This window comes from Labrus mixtus, chromosome 16 (assembly GCF_963584025.1).
Source record: "Labrus mixtus chromosome 16, fLabMix1.1, whole genome shotgun sequence".
NCBI classification, from domain to species: Eukaryota; Metazoa; Chordata; class Actinopteri; order Labriformes; family Labridae; genus Labrus; species Labrus mixtus.
The window spans coordinates 18,407,396-18,426,822 of NC_083627.1; the positions used below are offsets into that span (position 1 = coordinate 18,407,396).

General features: G+C 38.8%; 3 protein-coding genes across 3 annotated transcripts in view; 2 read left to right on the forward strand and 1 right to left on the reverse strand.

Moving 5' to 3' along the window:
* Window positions 1–751: 751 nt before the first annotated feature.
* On the reverse strand, window positions 752–1,757 carry gngt1 (guanine nucleotide binding protein (G protein), gamma transducing activity polypeptide 1). Its single transcript, XM_061059409.1, has 3 exons — window positions 1,641–1,757; window positions 1,444–1,542; window positions 752–1,223 (listed from the first exon to the last, which is right to left on the reverse strand). Exons 2-3 carry the CDS (start codon window positions 1,537–1,539, stop codon window positions 1,098–1,100), a joined length of 222 nt encoding a protein of 73 aa, XP_060915392.1. The 5' UTR covers window positions 1,540–1,542; window positions 1,641–1,757; the 3' UTR covers window positions 752–1,097.
* Window positions 1,758–2,815: 1,058 nt separating this feature from the next.
* tfpi2 (tissue factor pathway inhibitor 2) lies at window positions 2,816–4,928 on the forward strand. The gene is made up of 5 exons (XM_061060096.1): window positions 2,816–2,974; window positions 3,158–3,328; window positions 3,546–3,725; window positions 4,080–4,253; window positions 4,462–4,928. Exons 1-5 carry the CDS (start codon window positions 2,902–2,904, stop codon window positions 4,542–4,544), a joined length of 681 nt encoding a protein of 226 aa, XP_060916079.1. The 5' UTR covers window positions 2,816–2,901; the 3' UTR covers window positions 4,545–4,928.
* Window positions 4,929–13,221: 8,293 nt separating this feature from the next.
* calcr (calcitonin receptor) overlaps window positions 13,222–19,427 on the forward strand; it is a 61,334-nt gene continuing 55,128 nt past the window's right edge. Inside the window, exon 1 of the mRNA XM_061059881.1 lies at window positions 13,222–13,654. The gene's annotated coding sequence lies outside the window, so the exon portion shown is untranslated. The remainder of the gene's footprint in view (window positions 13,655–19,427) is intronic.

Sequence of the window (19,427 nt, forward strand, 5' to 3'; positions counted from 1 at the left end):
TCATCCGGGTTCAGGGATTTATGGAAATACCACAGAAAAGATAAAAAAGCTCCCACTTACAGTATCACAGCAGTTTAATCAGTAGTTTCTGTTCTCAAAGGGTTCATGTCCTTCAAAAGTTCAAAAAAGTGTTGCAAATTAAAGAAAGGGAAAACCCCTTTTGAGAATTAAATATTTGTTTTTAACCTTTATTTTTGCTACGTTCTTGTGAAATATTGGATATTTTCAGTATTGAAATTGGCTATAATGAAGCCTTCAGTAAAAGTTTTTAAAAAAATCACTCTATAGTGATTTTAGAAGTCCTGATCAACAAATTAAACAATTCTTCCTAATGTGGAATAAAAAAGTATCTAAAACCAAAACTGGTTGATTTGCCCATTTTGGGCAATTTATAGGACATTTTACAACTACTACTACAGACATATTCTGCACTCCATTCATTATACCAGGTTGCCTATAGGCCTTCCTGATTTTCTGCTCATTTAATTCCATAAACATTTGCATGAGAAAGAATGGTTTGCCTTGAAGTATGAATATAAAAAAGTATACTGAAAAGAGCCAAAACCTTCAGACACACTTTGCGTCCTTACGTTTAACTTCATAATGGTTTGTCAGGATAATTTATTTGTTTATTTAATGACGGCACAAAAATGTTGCATAAGAAAAGTTTGTCATACGTCTGCAAACTGAAGATGTCTTTGTTTCTCTACCCAGTCATGAAAGCTTCCCACAGTGATTGAAGGAGACAGGCTGAGTTACAAACAAGCAGATTTAATGACCGTTGCTTCTGTGTATGAAACAACACATGGGTCCATTTGCTCAGACTTTATTCACCACATGAGAGAGAAGCATTTTTTAACCCTCGGCGAGTACAACTCTTATTTATTGCCTCTTTCCAAAAAATACAATTATGAGGCTACAAATCTGGCAAGAAGATGGGGAATCATATACATGGGAACAGTCAAGTTTTATTAACTCTGGCTTTGTTTTGTCCTTCTAGGCTTCTCCAGTCTGCAAATCTGTTTTATCTGGGGAGGGATAGTGTCCTTGGATGCTAATGTTTGAGGATGTGTTGTGAAAAGCTCCAGAGGTCCAGTCTAGCAGATGACACAGCCACCTTTCTCCTTGAAGGGGTTTTTGTCCTCTGGCATGCCTTTGACCAGGATGTCCTCCTCCACCCCGGCCTGGATGTAGTCCTTAATTTCCTCGCAACATTTAGATGTCTAAAGGGGTCAGAAAAAGATGTTTCAGGACTTATCCAGCCATATAAACCAGATAAGAATGGTTTAATTGGTCATTTTTAATTAAACATTTGCATAAATACACTAAGACAGGTGGGAAAATAGCTTTAAATGGATAAAAGTTGAGAAAAATTCCTTGCTATTTCTAAAGTGATAACGTTTTTAAAAATCCAGCAGTATATTGTATTGTAATAAAACTTACCAACCACCTCTCAAGTTTCACTTCAGTTTTCAGTTGAGTCACTTCCATCTGAGCCTTGTCCTTGTCCGTCAAGTCATCTACGTTTATGACCGGCATTCTCTGTCAAAAAATAGAAACATTCAGGTTTTAATTTTAAGAATTAAACATGTGAAACATCAAATAGTTATTATTTATTGAAAGAAAAAAAGTACACTCACGAATGCTTACAGGGACCAGACCTTCCCCCCTGAAGTTCTGTTGAAGAATCCCTCTCCCGGTTCCCTCAATCTGGGTTATAAAGTAATCTGTATAAACAATCCTAATCTGCTAATCTGATTAAAACAAGCCCCCCCCCCCCCCCCCCCCCCCCCCCCCCGTGTGTGATCACGCCCCAATTTAAAAATAGGAAAGTGAACCATAGGTGTCCTTTTCACTTCTTCTACATTACATGTAAAAACAAGAAGCTGTATTTGATGTGTGTTATAGATTTAATTCATATTTTTGCACATTTAACTTTGCTTTTTCTTCTGCTAAGAAACGGGTTAGGGGGTGGCTCCTCATTTATAAGGTCACTTTGATAAGAGGGCTAATCTGTATTTAGCCTCCACCTGTCGGGATGGAGACACATCATTGTTCTTAACATGACTGCAGTTTTCAAATACCATCCTGTAGTCATAGCTTGAATAAAGCCTTGGGGTAGAGTTGTGCAGATATATAAAAGGTAGGCCTATATCTTTATTTCTGTTTTTCTATTCAAGGTTTCAGTCTTAGATATCAGGACCTTGAGTGTCTTTCATTGAAGCAATAGGCCACACTTTTGTTGTTGTTGGAGGTTGTTAAGCAGAACAAAAGATAACAGACTACAAGGTTGGAAATAAGTGACTCCAGTGAAAATGTGTGTAGGCCTTGTGTGTGTGCGTGCGTGTGTGTGTGCGTGCGTGCGTGCGTGCGTGCGTGCGTGCGTGTGTGTGTGTGTGTGTGTGTGTGTGGAGGGGTGTGTAATGGGAACTTGATGGATCAGCCAAATCAGATTTATGTTTCACGAGTCTTCCACTGAAAAAACAACACGGAAAAGTTTCAGTGATGCTTCTGGGTAACTTTTGGGATCTCTGATCATCGTCATCATCATCATCACCATCATGGTTATGGCTGGTAAAAGCATTCGTTTGACTCTCAATGAAACGGAAGTCAACTTTCTCTCCTGATATTTTTGTTGGCTTGATAGTGACCCTTAGTCATAGACATTATTACTGCAACGACCCTTTGCGCAAGTATTACAAATTAACAGCGACACTCTGATGTCACGAAGTGGTTCATCACCATTCTGATGGAGTTACACTGTAGTACTGAAATGAGTCATTACATCCCCGCCCCTTGCCTTCTCCTGGGAAACTCTTCTCTTCTCTCTGCTATAAAAACTGGATCTGTTCGGGATGGTCTTCAGAGCGGAAAAAAGCATTTGAAGAAAAAGTTTGAACAATGGAGTTTTGCACATTAGCGCTACTCGCACTGTTTTCCTCGTTGTACAGCGCGTTGGCCCTGGCACCTAAAGGTAACATGCTGTTTTGAAGTCTCTCGATTTAACCGAACTTTTTAAACTTTAAAGTCGTAACTTATTGTCTAATCATGTGATCGCCAGAAACCTCTGCATTTTTCTTCTTATTCCCTGCTTATTCTCCCATGTTTTGTCTATGGTGCTGTATTCCTCCAGTAACAATATCTTTGCTGCTTTCAGGCGTGTGCCTTCTTCAAGTGGACGAGGGACCTTGCAGAGGAGATATTGAGCGCTATTACTACAACACTATCACCCAGAAGTGCGAGATTTTCTACTATGGAGGCTGCCAGGGGAATGCCAATAACTTCAAGAGTTTTCAGGAGTGCCAGAAAACCTGTTTCAGAATCCCAAGTAGGTTTCTCACTGTGATGCGCAAACACATAAGAGGACGGTGACCTTGGACACCTCTCAAACCTATTGAAAGTGCACTGGGTGCGGTTTCACTCTTTGCATTTAAAAAAAAAAAACTACTATAGGCTTTTATTTCTTATTCTAGGCTTGTTAAAGTTCTGTGTGTCTGTTTCCCCCCGTCCCCCCTTAACTAAAATATTGTAATTCTTCTTCACAGAGATTCCCCAAATCTGCAGGTTTACTAAAGAGGAGGGACCCTGCCGTGCCCTCTTCCACATGTACTTCTTCAACATGACCACCATGCAGTGTGAGCCCTTCTCTTATGGAGGCTGCATGGGCAATTCTAACCGATTCCAAGACCTCACATCCTGCATGGAGTACTGCAGTCCCCGGAAAAGTTAGTATACAATGATTTGATTGTGATGTGCTGCTGCTGAAGTGACGCTCAACCAGCATCTCTGTGTGGCTGATTTACTCCTAAATTTGTTTGTTGTTTGTTAAGTAGGAAGTAATAGAGTAGCCTATTCAAGTACAATTAAGTAGCTCTAAGAAGACACATCGTGTGTAAATGAAGGCTTCATCGTGTCTGCACATTGGCTAAAGATACATCAGTCATGAGGAAATAATTAAACATCTAAGAAGGGAAAAAAACAGATTTCACTTTGAAAAAAAGCAATCAGAAACTGCTCTGATGTTTCTCCTCTTATGAATGGCTGCCTAATCTTGCTTTGTGTCTATTTTTTTTTTATAGCTATTCCCGTGCTCTGTCTGGACCAACTGGACAAAGGGAAGTGTTCAGCCTCCATTCCTCGTTATTACTACAACACAGCCACCAAAATGTGTGAGGAGTTCATCTACTCGGGCTGCGGAGGGACCAGCAACAACTTTGTCTCCCGGCAGAACTGCATGGACGTGTGTGTAAAAGGTGTGCGACTGGAGCATATGTGTGTTGACTATATAACTAAGAAGTTTTTAACAGTGGATGAACATTTATTAGCAGTCGACTTGATTTAATGATAGTACTTAGTTTAGCAGTAAAAGCAGCATATTTGAAATACAGTTAGCTGATCTGGACAAAATGAAACGTGGTACCTAAATACTGATCCATTTTTATTTTGTTTTTGTTTTTACAGCCGCCAAAAAACACTCAATCCAAAGCAAAGGTCGTCGCAGGAGGAGGAGAAGAAATAATGTCATCACATTCTTGCAGGCGTAGACAGCTGACACGGGGTCTCAGGGATCTCACTTCGACAAAGCCTTCTTGGAAGCTATCATTCGATAAACTGACACGCTGTTTTTTGCCAAAGCGTTAAACAGATTTTTGTCTTGGTTGTTGTCACAGAAAGAGTTACTGGCACATACAAAAAGTTACACTGTATTCATATGTAATGCTCTATGAGCAGTTCAAAATGTGAGTTACCTTTATGTTTTTTTGACAAAGTTTTTACTACTGCACAAATGTTCCTGTGAGTGTGTGTTTTTTATATAATGTGTGTGTTTTGTATAAGACATATTTTATCAAAGTGAAACTTTTTTAATTGCTCTGCTGTTTTATAAGAACATTTGTATAAAAATTGAAGAATAAAATATATCTATTACACTTTTTTTTGCACTTTTTTTCCTCTTATCATTATCTTATCAGAGTGTTTTGTGTCTATTGAAGGTTTCCCATATTTAAAATGGGTGAAATAGACCTTAAACCAGTACAGTGTATGCATATAACCTTTAAGAGTGTCTTAACCAGAGCATAACAACACAGCAGGCCAAAGAAAAACAGTTCCTTCACTTTCTCTAAAGCACTTTCACTTTATCTCTGAGTGTATTCCATTCCTTACTAATGCTGCTGTCCTCCCGCCTTATCTGGCGAGACTTTGTGAGGCACTCAGGCCTATCTGGGTTGGCTCAGCGAGGCTTTGAATCAGGAAGGAAGTAATCATGGAGGCGCAAAATGCTACATACTGTGACAGGTTCATTAGGACGATACTGCATTTTAAAGAGGAGAGGAAACTGCAAAATGAGAAAACATGAGCTCCAACAATGTATACAGCGATTACAAGGAAATTCTCCCAATTATTAGTACAAACTGGAACGCAGCCAGCACTCACATTTTCTCCAAAGCCAATTATCGAATAGGATTTTCTTTTATTTTTTGGTCAATACTACTTACATTTCTCAGATAAGATGCGGCAGAGAAATCCAAAATCTCATCAAGAGAAAGATGCTATTAATCCAAAGTGTACTGGGTCTCTGGAATGTGACTGGCCTAAATATCTGCTTTCTCCAACTCTAATAATAGAAGAGTTGAAGCACTGTGTGATTTTTCCAGACAATAAATATTTATGGAAGATATCAAAGGAAACTTCCCGCCCAATCTGGCCTGGCTATAAATAGTAATGAAAGGTAATACATCCGTCTCGGCCCTTTGCTATGAGGGAACAAAAGCTAAATCATCTGCGAGATAGCAATATGAAAGAGGATGTAACAATGTGCACACAGCTTCTCGAAAGCAACATGCACTTGAAATCTTTGATATGAGTGGTTTGGAGGGGCAAAGCTTGGTTCAGCTTCCTGCTCTTTAAGGCAGACTTCCTTCATTGTCAGGGTATTTTTTATCAATAAAAATACAAATGATAGCGTATCTGATATGTATAGATAGCAGAGAAGAGAAATATTCAACAAGGAACTTAACCTTACAGACTATTTAAGCCACTAAAGTACATGATGAATGTTGCATACGGCACAAACAGACACACTGGTTAACTTTTAATTAGAACAAAGCTCTTAATCGGACCATTAATAGGTGGCAGTATGATACAGGCTGCAGGAGAATTGGTGAATAGTTCAGGGGGCTCGAGATGACTTGATCCAGCTCTGGTTATTTCATTAGCTGCAGCACATTAGGCAATGTCATTTTTCTCCCTTGTTCTTCGTGCTGATTAATGAGAGTTTACATTGAAACATGCTTCTCATTTTAAAAGAGATTTATTCCATGTACAAAGTCCATTTGTCAGATTGTAGGTGAGGTGATTTTATGAGTAGATTTTTTTTTTTTTAATAATGGTGGGCTTTTAGTCATTTTTTAAAGCCAGTAAACATCTGTCTCTGTGAGGGAGTTTATTAATTCACTCTTAAAAAATTGCTGGATAGTGTTCTATTTTAACATTTCACTTCATACTATATATCATAAATCACTCAATATCTTCATCTGCATGGCATAGAGTGCTTTTAAGATGGCTCAACATATTGTAGATATAGTAGTAGGTAAAGGGGAGAATCTTAGACGCCCCCTGGTGGCAGAATAACATAGCTAACAACAACAAGTGCCTGCAATTATGGGGTTTAAGTAAAAGTGAATAGTGCTCTTTTAATATGTCATAATAAACTATTTACCTGTATGTGTATGTGTGTATATATATATATATAATATAACTTGCAATTGAATTGACCTTGATCTGCTTTTCGCTGCTTTTAAGAAACAAACTGCAGATGCAACAGATTCTGCAGCTACTTGTAGTTATATAGTTGAGCAAATTGGAGCGACCCACGCAATGCAGTGTTGACTCAGCAGCATTTATTCAACTACAGTCTGCTCCTGTAGGTGGATTATGTTGAAATGAGCACTAGTACCTGCTGCTTCAGAGTGCTCTCACGTCTGCTGCTAAAGAGTATACTAAAAAAAAAAAACAATAATTTGGATGCTGCAACATCTTCTACATGTTTCTTCTCTCTTTTCATGCCAACTCATTTAGTGTACACAATTCACATAAGTCTGATAATATAGATGGATAGGCATGATTTGAATTTTCAAAAGACAAATTCAGAGAAGAAAAATAAACGGATATACACTATTTTTTTTCTTGAGACTGTTTTAATGTACCAGTGAATGAAAGTAAAAGAAAGGGAATTCATCATGTCTATTTGTGATATTAGCAACAAAAGAACAACCTTATAGATATTTTACTTTGTTATTTCTTACTCCCTTAATATACGTCATCATTTAGGTTTATGTATGTTGGTGTACCAAGTGGTGTTAAATCTTTACTTACTGGCTTTGCTGGTGAACGTTATATAACTCACAGTTTAAACCAAAGAAGGACATACTCTGCTTCAAATACTTTTTTTTAAGAGCACAATTCACAAGAAAAAGGGCAAATATTTGAACCAATCTGAAATAAATCCATAGACCTCTGGTCCCCTTAGATTAATCTTGTTGCTGATTACAACTTTGTCTTTTTTTATACCTGACTCAGAAAGAAACTGCACACAGTAACTGGCCAATGAAGTATCAAACAGCCTTAAAAAGCTGTATTTAAGTTTCAGAAAAATCACCTCAGGGCTGTCAGAGCTTGGTCTGTTTTTACAGTCGACCCATTTTTCTTGGAGGCTTCCCTGTCCTGACCTGACATGGCATCAGTTTCCCCAACATCCATCACCCCATGTTAGGGAAAGTAGAACACATCAGCCCCCCTCCTCTTTCCTCTTTATCCTGAGATTGATGCGTCTGCTGATGAGAATCCAGGCTGCCGAACACATGTAGCTGTTGTATAATTAAACAAGTCAAACATCTCCACACTTCTACTTCTGGAAGTTTTTGCAGCTTTTCAATTGATTCCTGGAAATGCCAACAAGAGGAGATTAATTTGGAGATGTGTGTTACCCGTGCATGTGAAGCTAGTAGAGGTCTACAATCATTATCTTCCCTGCTTCTAAATATTGCTGTAATTACCCTGCCTTTGCTCCGATAGCGGGGCAGCAATTGATTTTTCAGGTGTATGTAACACTTTCTATGACAACAGGAGCCTGTCCCATTGTGCAAGGCTAAGGAATCAATTTAACATATTATTGATGGATTCCCTCCCATAGCTCACAGATCTTTACTTTCACAACCACGCGGTGCTTTTGTTGTTTGAGAATACCATCTTTTCCTCTGCACATGACGCATTGCTGTAAATAAATCTTCTGCTTTCACCCTGCTGCTAATGTGCCACAAAGCCTTTTCATCAAGTTCGGGAAGATTAAAAGTGATTCGAGCAGAACAAACAAATGCAGATGCCTATTTTTCCCCTAAGCCAGATGATGACATTTATCTTCCAATTTGAAGAAAAAAAAACACTCAAAAGAAAAATAAAGATATTCAGTCCGAGCTGCAGATTCTTCTTCTTCTTCTTCTTCTTCTTCTTCTTCTTCTTCTCCTCGTGTACACTTCAATTACAAGCTTCCCAGAGGTTGAAGACTTGATATCCAGCTGCTGTTCAGCAGTGCTCTGCAGACTCAGCATCTTAAAAACACATTGTGAGGATTGAATTTGCAGCTCAATAATAGGTTTTTTTTTTTAATACATATTACATTTAGGAAAGCTGACCCGCCACATGCTGCCCATGAGAGGGATGCACAAGAGAAATGAAAATTCACTGAGTAAGCAGATCGTATGCAAACTAGAGGTGAGAAACAGATTATCTATGTGAGACCTGCTGCAACCTAAACTGGATATGTTGGTGGAAGCTGAGCAAGGCTATAAGAAAACATTTACTGAACTAAGTGAAAAATAGATTTATTAAATCTGTAATAATCTGTATCTAGTTATTTAAGATACCCGGGTTTGGAAAAGTATTTATTTGTTAATCTGACTAATTTCTTAGCAGCTAAGCAGCTAAATGGACTTCAGCCATTATTAGTCATATTTAAATCTGCTCCTACTGTGACATGTCAAAATGTTGAAAGTTTAAAAAATGTAAAACGTGTACTTACAGACGAACTTTCTACCAATTTAGGTTAAAAAAGTGAAAACAGCTACAAACGGAAAACACTGCTGATATCGAAATCAGGCCACAGATTCTTCAATATTAAGCAGAATCTTGATGTGCGCGATGCACTTTTTTGTGCTGAATAGGTTGTTAAAAATTACTATAATATCAGTAATTAACTTGCTAGCTTAAAGCTGTGCAGTTACATATCTTGTAGATGCTGAACATCTTTTTTTTTTAAATTAATATGGAGACATATTCATACTGTTGTAGCTCTGCTGTGCTCTCCATCGTCTCCTGAGGGAAATATCTTGCACTGCAGTGGCTACATGATCTTTTGAGCTTCTGGCTCCTGTTTGAGTCAGAGCAGATTAGAGTTTTTTTCCTGAAAGAATTAGAAGAATTAAACCAAAAAGCCCTTCAAAAGGTGCTTTAACTCCTCTAGTTAAGTGATAATATATCTGCACATAACTACACTATGCGGGACCACTGTCTGACAGTCTTTTCAAATGTTGTAAATCAGAACAAATTAAACAAAGTGGTAAAATAAAGTCCATTGGTTACAGCAGCTTCATTTTGTATGATGATTTTTTTAAATTAACTAAAAATATGAATTCAATTACATTGTACAGTTTGCTCTTTCCTGCAGCAAATAAGAACTAGAATAATGATGTCATGGCCAAGGTCAATTTACTTGACAATGACACATTTCCTGATACACATCTTGCAGCTTACAGTACCATCAGACATTAATGATACAATATCAAAGACAAACACAAAATTAATCCATAAAAAATGTCAAAATTAGATCTCAGAAAGCACCTCTTGATGACTTTGCCCACCCTCACAGTGTTGCACCTGTTTGAACCAAATCACTGGAAATACTGATGAGATATTCCGCAGTTATTGTTGAAAATAAATTAAACCAATCATTCCCTAGTTAGAAATGGTTTCTCACATGCTTCTGATCTCTTTTATTCAGCATAATTAGCTGACAGTATTAAACCTCCACAGCTAACAATTGCTTCAGCCTCAGTTGTCTTTGCTCTGGTTTTCTGTATCTCTAAGAAATACAACTGAATTCCTTCATGAGAGAATGTGATGCGCTAAACCCCGTGGATGATCTAAACCAAACTGCGAGACGGAGTCACATGGCAATCATTATCCTCTAGATTCACATCACAGCATGACCCACAAAAAGGGGCGAAGAAAAATGGCGTCCCTCCAGCTCCAGCTCTATTTTGTTCATTCATTCACCACCTTCCATTATCACCACGACTCACCATAATGAGGGGATTCTGGGAAAATGTTCTCATTTTTTCATAGAATTGTCTTTTAACTGCAGCATCATCTACAGCGCAGCTTCAAATGTGATCAGTTGAAGCGGGAACTCTTCCAGTAGGGATTTGTAAGGCCACTATTATAATGTGTTATAAATATGCAGCTACATGGCCAACTCTGACGTGAATATGGGGATTTGTCTTACAATACCGTCAGGGATACATCTAAAGACAAGTGATAGAAGGATGTGTTGTCAAATAGGGACCATGCCCTGGAGAACAAGATTTTTATGGTTGGTGTTTAAGGTTGGGTGTATTTATAGTGGTCTTCATGATAATGTGTGTTTATGTGTGCACCTGTTTGAAATGAGTGGTAAAGATGGGGTGGACAATTTTGGAGAAACAGAAAGTGTAAGCTCTGTAAGTATCCAACTGGAGAAATATAAAAAGCACTTCAACAAAACGCAAGAACGTACACGTTGCAGACAATCATAAAGGAATACTCCATATAAGGGGAACGGTGTTTTTTAGTAATTGTAGCTGAATGAAACAACCTTTCTCTAACATTCTTCTGCAATTTCTGTAGCTTGCTAGCTTGAGCTCTCCAAAGACTCGGCTTCTGTACAACGAGTGCACGATCAGAGTGTTTCAGGTGGGTGAGTAGTTACTGGACAAGCAGGTAAGCCATCCAATCATATTGTTTGCCCCAATGATCTGATATATTATTGGTTTTCCAAAGATATGGTATGAGAACAGATTGTTGTTAATGAGTATTTGATTTTGTGCTTGCTCTTGTGATGTAAGAAGAAAGAAATTATAAAAAAAAAACAATGCTTCCAAAATAACCTGAAAGAGTCAATAAATGATACAACATGAAGTAAAAAAAACAATAATGTAATGAAAATACAACTAAAAAATGAGTTCAAAAGTATACCTGAACCATCAGTGTTCAACTAAATGAAAAGACAATTGTATTTGGGGTTTTTTAACATTCAAAGGGAGTTTGCTGTTATGCGTTCCACAGCGAGGGTGTTCCACAGTTAAGGGCCACGAGCCAGAAAGCAGCCAACCAGTTTTCCTATGGGACACTTAAAGAACTTCTAAAGACAGGCAGTGAGAGATCTGAGAGTTTGTATTGGGACACACAATGAAAGGCAATCACACATATATGAAAGTACTAGATTATGTAAGAAAAAATAATTCTAAAAGTAAAATAATTTAAAATCAATACTGAAAAATACAGGGAGGCATTGCAATAATATGAGTATAGGGGTAATATGATCCTGGTCACTGTGTGTGTTGGTGGAGCTCCTGGTAACAACCTGTACAGGGATCAAAAGATTCAACTACCTTAATAGTATTATCTGTAATAGCATTATTGAGTTAATAGCCTATAGTAATAGCCTAATTAGGCCAACGTTTGTCTAAACTCGTTAAAACGTCTTAGATTATCTTTAAATTTACTTGATGGTAAAGCCATATTATACTGTAGCAAACAACAATGATGCCGTGCTGTGTATCATCGGCATAGAGTTAGATCACACATTTTGGTGACTGATGCACAGAAAGAGCATGCACGGAGCAGAGACCTACCCTGGGACAAGTAGTAGTGAAACAAATCTAGCACATGGGCCAGATGAAAACTTTTCCCCAGACCTTTGCATGTCATCCATGGTATCAAATGCAACAAATTTTTATCTAATTTTCAAGGGTACCAGGAGGGAGATATTTGAAATTAGATGCAGATTTATACTCTTTTTTTATCATCAGAGCAGGCAATTTTGACGTTTTTGAAGGCATTCAACAATTTCTAGACACATAATGATCTGCGTATATCATTGAGGTCAAACAAATGTGTTGAGTGCTTTTCCATCCATTTACAAGGCTGATATCTAAAATAAACAGGCTATTTTACATGCAGCATTGTTTAGACCTCCATCCTGTAACCTGATAGCTTCTTCTTCTCTGTTGTTGGAATAACGGGGTGACTGGAAATGTTGCTGGAAGGCCCATCTGAGGAGGACCAGATGATGTTGTTGCTGGTGCATTGCAGCAGATCTTTAGGTGTTACGCCACCTGTTGACCATGCAGCAGCGTAACTCACTGTAGTTAACCTGCATGTGTAGCATGTCACCTCTGTGCTAGCTTGCCTCATGTGCATGCTGTGTAATAGAAAACAAAGAGTCTAAAACTCCACAGTTAACATTTAACATTCAAAGATATATAAAAAAATATAATGTTATTGTGATGTCAAAAAACTGAAAGTTAATCCAATATTATTTATAAATATTTAGGCTAATTATTGCTAGTTTTTAGGGTTTTTTTTGCAAAAATGTGTAGGTGTAGGCTAATTTTAAGGATTTGGGTATTTTTTTTAAATAAAATTGAACTTTGAGTTTAAAATAAAAATAGGCTACCACTCAAAGTGTATGTGTCCTTAAAACATTTCTCAATGGCTTCTTTATCCCAAAAAGATGTCACGTGCGAATGTCAATATAGCATGACTTTTGCACTATTGTGTGTGAACTAGTGTTTGGTGATAAACGCCTATACGTCACCTTAAACGTATTGTGAATTTGCAGAGTTCCTCTTTATTGAAGCCTGTGCTGTTAGTTAGGCTATACAAAATATTTCAAATAGAAAGAAACCCTAGGTATTGTGAAAACATCATCTTTAACTTACAAGCCTCACATTCAAGACAGAACGTAATCCTTTAAGGTAATTTAAATCATGGAAAACAATCTGTGGCCACCCAAAGCCAAACAGACATGCACTGTACCACATCATAGAATTCCTCATCATGATGTTTGTTTAAAAGCCGGTGTCCAAACCCTCGCGCACACACGCGCAGGAGAGGCTCCCTCTCCTCGCTGTGTGTGCCTGCAGCACACAGACACACTGAAGATAAGGCGAGGAGGAGCTCAGCCACCACACGCTCGTCCGCGTAAAAGGGAGGCTGTTAGACTCACTTGGATTACCGGGCAGTCAACTGTCACCGCTCATAGCAGCTGCAGACCGGCGCCCTGCCCGGCGCTCCTCTCCGCGCGCACCGTCGGTCATTAAATCCTCTCATAAAAGGTATTTACCTGGACAAAGCCGTGGCAGTAGAAGCGTTTGATTGATTTTTATTTTGGGTTCATCTCCGTGGATGCAAGATTTAAAAAAAAAAAAAAAAAAAGTTTTATTGACGCGGTGTTAAATAGGAGCGCAGAAACAGGGAGTCAGTCTCCGAGGAAGGACGTCCAAGCTCCTCTGAACCTCCTCTACATCTGTTTCTCTCGCAAGAAATCTACTGAAGTAAGGTATGGTACCGACTGAAATTATCCTTTTGAACTTCTTCAAGTCTTGTGCTTGAAGAGGTGTTAATGTGTCAGCTGCGATGATCATTTTCTCACTTGTCAGTCACTTTAAATCCCAATTTGCATCTTTTAAAGTCACGTTTTTCGGGATGATGAGGGAGAATCCCATTTTCTTTGCAATGCATGACCGTGACTGTTGACGCAATATGAATTGGATTTGCATTTCCCCGTTTATAATGCTGTTAAAGGGATTATTACTGCATGCAGATTGAATGCAAACACCAGCTTGCCCAAGAAACGGGGGAAAAAAACCAAAATGCAGAGTATGAGTCATACTCATGTTGTGCTGCCTGTGATGCTCTATTTATAAGACTGACAAACTCCAGCAAAGGCTGAAGGGAGTTCTCATTAGATTTACATTGTAATGATAGCATGCTTTATCCCCATGCAGAAAATCTTATTTTGTGCTTTTGCAAGATTTTCCTGGAATAATTGGAAAATGCAATGATTCAGTGGGGATTTAGGATAGGTTAATGCTCAGGAATGACAGAAATGAATTCTGAAGATTAGATCCTCCCAGTGGATGAATGCACATTTACAAAGGTACTTTAAATAGTCGTGTTCAAACTGCGCACATAAGGCAGCGTTGAGGATCTTCTTTCCAGCCAAAGACATGCGAAGCTGTGTGTTTCAGATGAATCCTTTTACATCACACAAACTAAACACACTCAGGAATTACACTTCGACACAAGATACACAAACGCACCCGTAGAGGCTCCTGCTTCTCTTAAGATGATTACATAGAAGTTAAATGGAGAGGCATCTGTATATGACCTGAAATAAACATAATTTTACAACACACATTAGAAGAACAATCACGCAGTACACACTTCACAAAAGTAGACTGGTATAGATTAAAGGTCAATGCATGCAACCTTTCTGCACCTCCACTATCAAACTGCCAAACAAAAAGAGCACGGCGGCATCTGTTCACAGGGTTAGAATGAAGATGCTTTTTGCTTTGTTCCAAGAAAAAGCTGTCATCGTCATATGAAATATATTTCCACGAGCCATATCCACCCCAGAAAGGGCTTTGTCTCTCCCCTCTTTCGCCTGAGAATTTTTGACACCACTTTTTTGAAACCACCCTCGTGCATTTACGCTCACATTGATTATATTAACAAATTCATGGAAAATAAGCATTCCTTCATGCACCCACTTTTCCAGACCCACAGGCCGGAAACAAAATAATCCAAAATTACCAGCAAATGCTGCGTGCCTGCATCAGCTCACTCTCCAGTTGTGGCAGAAAGCGAGCAGAACGTGAAGTGCAATGGCTTGAAGATGTCTGCGACTATATTGGGATCCTTCTTTTGGGGATTCCTTTGAGTTTACGTAAGCCTGTTTAAAGGAATGGCTTGTATCATCTGGGGTTTTTATAGGGGCAATGGGAGTGAAGTGACTTCAGTGAGCTGATATGACTGAGAGGAATAAGAGCTTCTCTGCACATTCAAAAATACATAAACTGCGCATTACAGATGGAAGCGAGAAAAGGAATAGACATGCAAACAGGCTGTCGAAGAAGGAAATGGAGACAGAAAGAGCACAGAATGAGAACGACAGAAGATACTACGTTTAGACACACAGGCTTGGATATGTACAGCACCCTGCAGTGAGCCGAGCCTGTCTGTCTGCTCTCTGAGTCTGGGAGATAAGTTTGTCATTCATCATCCCACATGCTGTCTGTGTTTCTGTCTGTCTGTTTGTCTGGCTGCCCCTCAGTCTGGACAGAAACGGGCGAGCGAGCAAGCGGCAAATATGCTCACTTTGAAAGGACAGGAGTAAGAGAAAAAAAAAAAGAGCACGAAAGAGGGAGCAAAAGAAAGGTCTGCTTGAAAAGATTAAAATGGAAAAGATGCCAAATACGCAAAAATGTGTCCACTGTAGGTTACATATAAGTAGCCAAAGTGATGAGGATGCATGTGGTATATTTGCACTGTTGTGTGTTGTTTGAGACTATAACACTCCTATATTTGTTGTGGGAAACGAACATTAACACACTGCACAAATTTAAATACACTGCCCTACATATTTCAACACACCTTAGGTATCTGTCCCTTTCTCTCTCATGCACACATCATGTAATTGAGTCCATCACTCAGGGAAGGTCGGTAGAATATCCACTGCCTGTTGTTATTCTTCAATATTAATCAAGCTAATGCCCCATGTTTTATTCAGAGGTACATGGAATGACCCACAATGTCAGCCTATCATCTATCCACCAAGGTACTGTAATCACGGACCGGACAATGCTCAATTTACAGAGGACTTATATTTATCCTGCTACTCCCTGCACAGAGCAAATCAGAGAAATCAGAGAAATCATGTGATTTAGCATGATTATGGTGTAGATTTGCAGAAGTGGAAAAGACCTTATCTTTGACCCTGAGCTGCCTTTTACCACTTTGACAATGTGGACGATTTTGCTGTCACGTAGTTAACCCCTTCAATGGCTGTCTTGCAAACGTTTAAGGAAACCAGGCTAAATATTCTGAGAAAATATATTTTATATCCCATACTAGCAAGCCATACATCAGGGTGTGGTTTCACCTTTTGTGTTGCATAATAAATACTTCTTAAATTCACACAGCAGTGTACAGCTGGGTCTGTGTAAACTGATACAGACATTTAAAAAGCAACAAAGGACACAGAAGTCGACATCTCTTAAACTATTAGGTAACCTGGACTTGGTTTAGGATGCTGTTAAAGTTAAGTGCTGCAATATGTGCAGCACAACTGTAGCCATTCTCTGCCTCTCTAACATATTGGCTCTCAGTTCTGTGCACGAGTCAAATGAGCCTTAGTGGCAAACTTTCTGGACTGACAAGGGGATCTGATGTTGCCAAATTCAATTTCACAGTCATCTGTTGCAGTTATCTCTGTACTGTAAAGCTGTTTACTGAATGCAGGTGGTAAGATGAGGAGCTTTAGAGAAATAAGAGCAGAAAACATCTGAGGTGATTTATGACAGAACTCACGAGAGACCGAAGGAAAGAGACACGTGAATCTAAAATGATTACAGTGTGGTTGGTTATTTATCACAAAGTAATACACTTGCTTTAAAAAATGCTGCACGCACAGCGCTTTATATAGTGAGCAGAAGCATCGATAGGTGGTGCTAGAATAGAGTGAATGGCTCATGGCTGGGTAGGCAGGAAGAGGTCTTTACAACAGATGTGTGTGTGTGTGTGTGTGTGTGTGTGTGTGTGTTTTGAATTTTCTGACTTGAAAATGCCATTCTGTCTCATTCTGTCCAGTGATATCTTCCCACCTTAATTACTTGAATTCAATTTGCAACATTGAGGCTCGAACGTGATCCCGTGTTTCCATGATCGATCGAATGTTCTCCTTCTGACAGTTTGACGGTTTATTAGCAGAGCCAAGAATCGTGCTGTGCCATAGCAGCTCTTTATTATCTGTAGCCCATAGTGTTCACCTTTTAAGTGTACCTTAAGGTCAGAAAAATACGATCATGTGTTATGAAAAATAAAAAGCCATTTTCAGCAGTAACATGTGTCAAATTGTAAGTAAGCTCATCATTAAGAAAAATGACTGTTTAAATTGCCTTCTTACAGCTGTTAAAATGAGTTATGAGATTTTAATTTAATTCTATTCTCCGGGATAGTTTCTACATTTCCTCCAGGTTAATAAAGACAGCTATTATAATTTTAAGCATCCAAAATCCTCGTTTTAGGCTGCCTCTAACAAGCTAACAATTACTCTACTAAATGTTTTTGCTAGCAGCAAACTCAATAGCTCTTGACAAATCAAATAGAAAGCATATAGGCCTACATTGAGATGTAAAGCAGCAGCTACAAGTTGGAAACTGTATATTGCAATTCATTGATAGAGCCTTGATGAATTTGGGTTTCTTTTACATGAAAAGGAACAAACATGTCCATGTGAAGGATCCATTAGCATGCTAATGTCAATACGCTTGTGTTTCTTATTGTCTATTTTTTTCTTTTATACTCGCTAGTGTTTGCTATTCATTAAAATAAGCGCTTTGTTTTATTCTCCTCTTCTTACTTGGCAACTTCCACTGTACGCTTTTGTTTATGTGCTGGTGTTTTTTTCTCTCTTTCCCACAAACTCACTTCTTCTCCATCGTGTCCTCGCCTCATTCTCCGTCTGTCTTGTTTCTTTTCCTCCTTGTTGAGTTTATCAGGGGGCTGGGCCGACACGGCAACCTGCTTCTTCGTACTTCTTTTCATTTTCTCTGTCTCTGTCTTCTCCTGTCTCCCTCTCTGTCCTCTCACTCTCTCTCAGTCTCGCTTCCATCCTCTCACCTTCAGGTCTAAATCTTTTCACTTTTTCCCTTCCGTGTTTGGTTGGAAAATACTTCCTGCGGGGCTTCCTGTGCCGAAGTGACAACCCCTGATATCTTTCTGTTGCTTGGGGAGACACATGGTCACAGGGCGAGCTTTATGTAAGGTCTCTGACACAGAGGAGTCACACCGACAGCTTGTCCTCAAAAGATCCTTTACAATGTTGAAGCTGGTTTTGTTGAAAAATGCAAAGTCCAACATTTTAGAGCTACAAAATAGAGTATTCGATCTCTCATATTGTTTGTGATATATACTACAGAATAAACTCTCCTTATGTGTGTGGTTCCAAAGGATCTTTGATGATGCTTACCTGCCAGGTGTCTAGATTCTCAATCCAGATATGTTTGTCCTTTATTTGCCAGAAACACTGACATTTAGTGTGACATGCTGGAATATTTTTTTTGTTCCTTTTCTCATAAATTTGCACTCTCCCATGGCACTAATGCATCTGTCAGCTTTCGACCGATAGTGATCTTTTGATTAATGTGAACAAGAAGACTTACAGTAACATGACAACCATAAAAACAAGAGAAGACAAATGAAGTGATTGTGTAATAGTTGTGGGGAACACACAGATTTGCCTGCTTCTGGAGTTTAGATCAGAAGATTGATGCCCCTTTCACATTTATAGTGTATAACAGGAGCTACATACTGTATTAAGCTGAGATAAGAGCAAAGGTCAGGGATGGAGCTTGCCTGGACCTGTCAGAAGATAACAACATTCACTTATTAGCCCATCTGAAGCTATTTCTTGGCCATTCATTGTTGCTAAATCATTGCGCACTGCCAAGAAAATAGCATAACATTAAAAAAAAAAGATCTGTTTTTAGACAGTATTACTTAATACATTAAACAAATGAAATACAAAATGTTAGATGGAAAGCAGTAAAGGGGCTGGTAGGCTTTTGTTTGTTTCAGTTGAACAGAAATAGGCTAGCTTTAGCCCAACCCCTGGTCTCTAGTAGCCTATTTGTAAGCTAAGCTAACCCTTTGCTAGCTACAGTTTCATTCATGTTAGAGAGTTTAATAGAATGTCTTCTTTGTCAAGAGCACATAAGCTTGTTTCCAAAAAAGTTGAATAGCATTCTACTATAGCATTGCAAAGAATAATCTCTGAAATACCTTATTCGCAGTGATATTTTGTGTGATAACGTGACAGGATAAGGTGGCGTTTCAGCCAATTGAAGCTCGGAAGACACCGTTGTAAAATGAGACAGAATTTGCACCTCAATCAAAAGTTTTGATGAATGAAATTACATGCCGGTATTTGTAAAGAGGATCTAGATATCTTTTTGGCGGCCCGGAGAAATAAGACCCCCTCTGAGGGACCCCTGCTGTTCACCATTGAAGTGTCTCTCTCTCTCAGGGCGTCTGAAAGCGAAGCACAG

Coding starts and splice junctions, on each gene's coding strand:
- tfpi2 (XM_061060096.1), top strand. CDS start 2,902: ATGGAGTTTTGCACATTAGCGCTACTCGCACTGTTTTCCTCGTTGTAC. Junction 2,975..3,157: donor GTTGGCCCTGGCACCTAAAG/GTAACATGCTGT, acceptor TGCTGCTTTCAG/GCGTGTGCCTTCTTCAAGTG. Junction 3,329..3,545: donor AACCTGTTTCAGAATCCCAA/GTAGGTTTCTCA, acceptor TCTTCTTCACAG/AGATTCCCCAAATCTGCAGG.
- gngt1 (XM_061059409.1), bottom strand. CDS start 1,539: ATGCCGGTCATAAACGTAGATGACTTGACGGACAAGGACAAGGCTCAG. Junction 1,224..1,443: donor TGAAACTTGAGAGGTGGTTG/GTAAGTTTTATT, acceptor TGACCCCTTTAG/ACATCTAAATGTTGCGAGGA.